The 5,000-nt window shown below is 34.6% G+C and overlaps 1 protein-coding gene and 1 long non-coding RNA gene across 2 annotated transcripts in view; one reads left to right on the top strand and one right to left on the bottom strand.

Moving 5' to 3' along the window:
• The window catches only part of LOC137622342 (uncharacterized), a 165,926-nt gene that overhangs the window by 54,345 nt on the left and 106,581 nt on the right, over window positions 1-5,000 (bottom strand). Inside the window, exon 2 of the long non-coding RNA XR_011040437.1 lies at window positions 1,232-1,481. This is a non-coding gene — a long non-coding RNA (uncharacterized lncRNA). The remainder of the gene's footprint in view (window positions 1-1,231; window positions 1,482-5,000) is intronic.
• The window catches only part of LOC137622341 (facilitated trehalose transporter Tret1-like), a 15,955-nt gene that overhangs the window by 10,184 nt on the left and 771 nt on the right, over window positions 1-5,000 (top strand). Inside the window, exons 4-6 of the mRNA XM_068352925.1 lie at window positions 1,092-1,486; window positions 2,671-2,820; window positions 4,815-5,000. The exon at window positions 4,815-5,000 is cut by the window's right edge and continues 771 nt beyond it. Coding sequence (XP_068209026.1) covers window positions 1,092-1,486; window positions 2,671-2,820; window positions 4,815-5,000 — 731 coding nt within the window. The remainder of the gene's footprint in view (window positions 1-1,091; window positions 1,487-2,670; window positions 2,821-4,814) is intronic.

Raw genomic sequence — 5,000 nt, 5'->3', positions numbered from 1 at the left:
AGATCTTGTTAAGATTGGCAGAAAGCTTCCCGAGTCCTAGGTCCTCCTTGGCTTCTGAATTTAATTCGATACAGATTTAAAATTGCCTATAATTACCTACACTATTTACGTTTAGTTCATTCTTAATTAGTTTCATTTCATCAATATGACCAACAGTTCTTTGCCAAAGTGAATAGTTAGTGAGATATTGGAATTTTGTTTGTATATGACAACGCATTTGGTACACAAAATTAGGTTACTCCTCAGTATAAAAGGTAATACCCACTGCGTAACATATAATAATTATCAAGATACCATATCATTATGCAGGTAAAAGTACGAAATGCCAAATTATAATGTAGCCTAGTTATTGAGATTTAGCAAACCAATTCGTGTAACTTATTAAGAATGAATTACAATGTGAAATTTTTTTGTAGCAATGTATAATGTAGAATTTAACTAGTTTTCTGTCACTGACTGAAAATTTATTTAAACAATTACAGAAATCCAAAACCTGATGTATATTTCCTTAACCTAACCTTAACTTAACCTAAGTCATACATCAGCCAACTGCGAATATTCCTTAAATATATATTTCAACATTCAATGAGAGAGGAAATGATATTCATATTATTCATTACTTACTTTGAGATTACTGTAAAAAATAAATTTCTCATAGACATTCCAAATGTTTTGCAATAAATAAAAAAAAAAAAGTAGACAGAACAAAATAGTCACTTTACTTAAGCCTATCGTAACCTAAATACGAAATTTGTTACTTAAAATTTACGTTATTTTTTATATAAAAAAGCTCGACTATAGTTTAATAATTAATAGTTTCTTAAAATGAACGTTCAAAGAAATTTCAAATAATGAAAAAAAAAACTAAGATACTAATTCTGAAACCTACATTAACCTACGTGACAATCATTAACATAGATTTTGTTATGACTACAAAGTTTAATCATTAGTTTCCTAAAATGAACGTTATATTAAATTTCAAAAGAAAATAAAAAAAGAATAAAAAAAATTCAGTAGGCCTATAAGATACTAATTCTGAAACCTAGATTTATACGCCACACCCATTAATATAGATTTTGTTTTGTCCACAGTATCTGTAACTGGAATAGCCGGCATGGCTGGAACATTAGTCACCGGTCCAATAATAGAAACATTTGGGCCTACACGTGTCATAGTCTGGATTCAACTACCTTCAATCATCCTATGGCTGGTCTCAGCCTATACACCTTACCTGTCTCTGCTATACCTCGGCCGCATAGGCCTAAGCCTCATTTTGATCATCACCGGGCCTCTGATCCCACTGCTGATCTCGGAATTGAGTGATCCGACGATTCGAGGATCCATGTTGGCTTCGGAGGAGATCATGGTGTCCTTTGGGCTGCTGGTCATGTACGTCATGGCTCAGGAGCTCTACTGGTCCACGGCCGTTGCTGTTGGCGCCGTAACGACGACTGTTGTGTTCGTACTCTGCTTCTTTCTTCCTGAAGTGAGAAAATGAGGCTTTTTATATATTTTTCATAGATTCAGAAGAGTATATATAAAATATATTTATTGGTAAACAGCGGTTCATTGTGCAGTCAAATTATAATTTATTTAGTATACAGATTATACTCTTAATGTTTCAATTAAATGTAACATATTTCTTCCTGAAGTGAGAAAATAAGGCTATATATATATATATATATATATATATATATATATATATATATATATATATATATATATATATATATATATATATATATATAGATTCAGACGGGTATAATTCATTAGGTTTATTGGTAAATAGTGGTTCATTATGCAGTCAAATTATGATTTATTTAGTATACAGATTATACTCTTAATATTTCAATTAAAAGTATAACATATTTCTTCCTGAAATGAGAAAATAAGGCTTTATATATTATTTTAGATTCAAAAGGGTATAATTCATTAGGTTTATTGGTAAATAGCGGTTCATTATGCAGTCAAATTATAATTTATTTAGGATACAGATTATAATAATGTTTCAATAAATGCAACTCATTTCTTCCTGAAATGAGAAAGTAAGGCTTCATTTTTTTTTTATAATCTTGGAAGTTTAATTTTTCATATTTATTGGTAAACAAAGGTTTATTATGATAAATTATTTAGAAAAGAGATTATTTTCTTAATATTTTCATAAAATGTAACATCAAAGTATTTTAGAAATAAACTTGATTAAACATGTTTTGAGTAGGCCTAAACGAATTGTTAGCCTAAGCTATAATGAAATGATTTCCCTGGATGATTAGGCCTACTCATAGCTACGGTATTACGAAGGACCTACTACATTAACTAAATTATAAGTTAGAGTGAAATTTATAATACAGCACTTAATTTTGTTGAAATTTCATATTTTTTTCTTTGTGGGATTAACACATTACTACCTGCAACTGGTCACTAAGACTTGTTGTAATTATTCATTTAAGCTTGTACTTTATATGAGTCTATGAGTTAATCCTACACTCAATCTCTTTTTATCTGGGTTTGGAACCAGCTCAAGTTTTAATCAGGTAAACTGAGACAAAATAAGAAAATTTTCAAGATAATAAAAGTTAGGACAACTGGAATCATAACTTTATCTTATATACTGACTACTCAAAACTAGCCAATGATGTAAGGTTGTCTTTTCTTCTTTCGGATCAACAGTCTCCCTTCTGGTTAGCACGGAATGGTCAGTATGAGAGAGCCAAAACTTCACTTTTGAGCGTTAGATTCAGCCAGGAGAAGGCCACAGAAGAGATGAAGACCCTGATTGCCTCTGTAGAAGCTACTAAACAGTCGACAGTACTCGATCAGGTGAGCTTAAAGGATTGTGTCCCATAACTATGGATTGACCAAGTGAGCTGAAAGGCCTGAGTTCACCAGATCTATGGATTGACCAGGTGAGCTTAAAGTTTTGAGTTCACCAGATCTACGAATTTACCAGGTGAGCTGAAAGGGCTGAGTATTACAGACCTAAGGATTGATCAGGTGAGCAGAAAAGACTGAGTTCACCAGTTCTATGGATTGACCAGGTGAGCTGAAAGGGCTGAGTATTTCAGATCTATGGATTGACCAGGTGAGCTGAAAGGGCTGAGTATTTCAGATCTATGGATAGACCAGGTGAGCTTAAAGTTTTGAGTTCACCAGATCTAGGGATTGACCAATTGAGCTGAAAGGGCTGAGTTCACCAGTTCTATGGATTTACCAGGTGAGCTGAAAAGGCCGAGTTCACCAGTTCTATGGATTGGCCAGGTGAGCTGAAAGGGCTGAGTATTTCAGATCTATGGATTGATCAGGTGAGTAAAAAAGACTGAGTTCACCAGTTCTATGGATTGACCAGGTGAGCTGAAAGGGCTCAGTATTTCAGATCTATGGATAGACCAGGTGAGCTTAAAGTTTTGAGTTCACCAGATCTAGGGATTGACCAAGTGAGCTGAAAGGACTGACTTCACCAGTTCTATGGATTTACCAGGTGAGCTGAAAAGGCTGAGTTCACCAGTTCTATGGATTGACCAGGTGAGCTGAAAGGGCTGAGTATTTCAGACCTATGGATTGATCAGGTGAGCAGAAAAGACTGAGTTCACCAGTTCTATGGATTGACCAAGTGAGCTTAAGGTTTTGAGTTCACCAGATCTATGGATTGACCAGGTGAGCTTAAGGTTTTGAGTTTACCAGTTTTGAGTTTACCAGATCTATGGATTGACCAGGTGAGCTTAAGGTTTTGAGTTCACCAGATCTATGGATTGACCAGGTGAGCTTAAGGTTTTGAGTTCACCAGATCTATGGATTGACCAGGTGAGCTTAAGGTTTTGAGTTCACCAGATCTATGGATTGACCAGGTGAGCTTAAGGTTTTGAGTTCACCAGATCTATGGATTGACCAAGTGAGCTTAAGGTTTTGAGTTCACTAGATCTATGGATTGACCAGGTGAGGTGAAAGGGCTGAGTTCTCCAGATCTAAGAACTAACTAGGTGAGAGTAATGGATAGTGTGCCCTGCTCTATGGATCGACTCATCCTTGAGCGTTACAAGAACTTCAAGGATAGCAGGCCCATGGTCTATAAAACAATATACTCCCATTTCACGCTATTGAACTTTTCAATTTACAAGTTATTAGCTGTGTATAGGTGAACAGGCTCCTCCTTCACAAAAAAAATTCAACATGATTCAGGAATGAATTTAATAGGTCATCCAAACAACTGATTCTAAGTCACTTGTTGAGGTATAAGGCCCTATAATTGAACATAGATTTAAACGATTACTTTCATTGTCTATTGACATCAGCATATTGAAAAATAAATCAAATTAAATCATGAAATAGTTATGGAATTGTTATAATATTGTTTTGTCCTTTTGCTCTTTCATACCTCACTCTGAACCTTTTGTCTGGTGATCTTTTCATACTTTGTTTACTTACCTGATGGAGGGACAGTCAAAGCAACTTGTCAAGTAATTCTCTGTTTCTTTTGTATTTCCTTTTGTTTATTCCATTTGTATCTATTTGGTTTAATTAGTTTTACTTTGAGGATCTAACATAGTTTGTATTACATTTATTATGGGGTCTGCTAATTATGTTTATGGTTGTTTCAGGGAATAATCTACTGAAGTTTAAGTTGAATAAAGCTTGGGTAGCAGCAGCCAAGTCTTTTAATGTCATAACAGGAATATTTCAGATTTCAGGCCCATCTGCCATATTTATTTTGAAATTTTAGCAATGTCTAATTTTAGTAAGTGTCCCTAAGCAATGTAATCTGAAGGGAAAATGTAGTATTGTCTCTCCATGTCTTTTTTTGTTTTGTATCATTCCAGATCAGACAACTTAAACATTGCCGAAATTACCGGCCAGTCCTGTTGCTTGTGGCTATATATGTGCTAAGAGAGTTGGGTGGGGAGTACACCATCTTCAACTATACTGTTTACATGTTTGAAAAAGCCAAAGTTAACATAGATCCATTCATGTGCACTGTCTTAGTGGGGGCCACACGTACCATCGCT

The sequence above is a fragment of the Palaemon carinicauda genome, chromosome 29 (assembly GCF_036898095.1).
Source record: "Palaemon carinicauda isolate YSFRI2023 chromosome 29, ASM3689809v2, whole genome shotgun sequence".
In the NCBI taxonomy this organism is placed as follows: Eukaryota; Metazoa; Arthropoda; class Malacostraca; order Decapoda; family Palaemonidae; genus Palaemon; species Palaemon carinicauda.
Note: the sequence above shows the minus strand (reverse complement) of the source record. Positions and strands in the feature narration are given on the sequence as shown.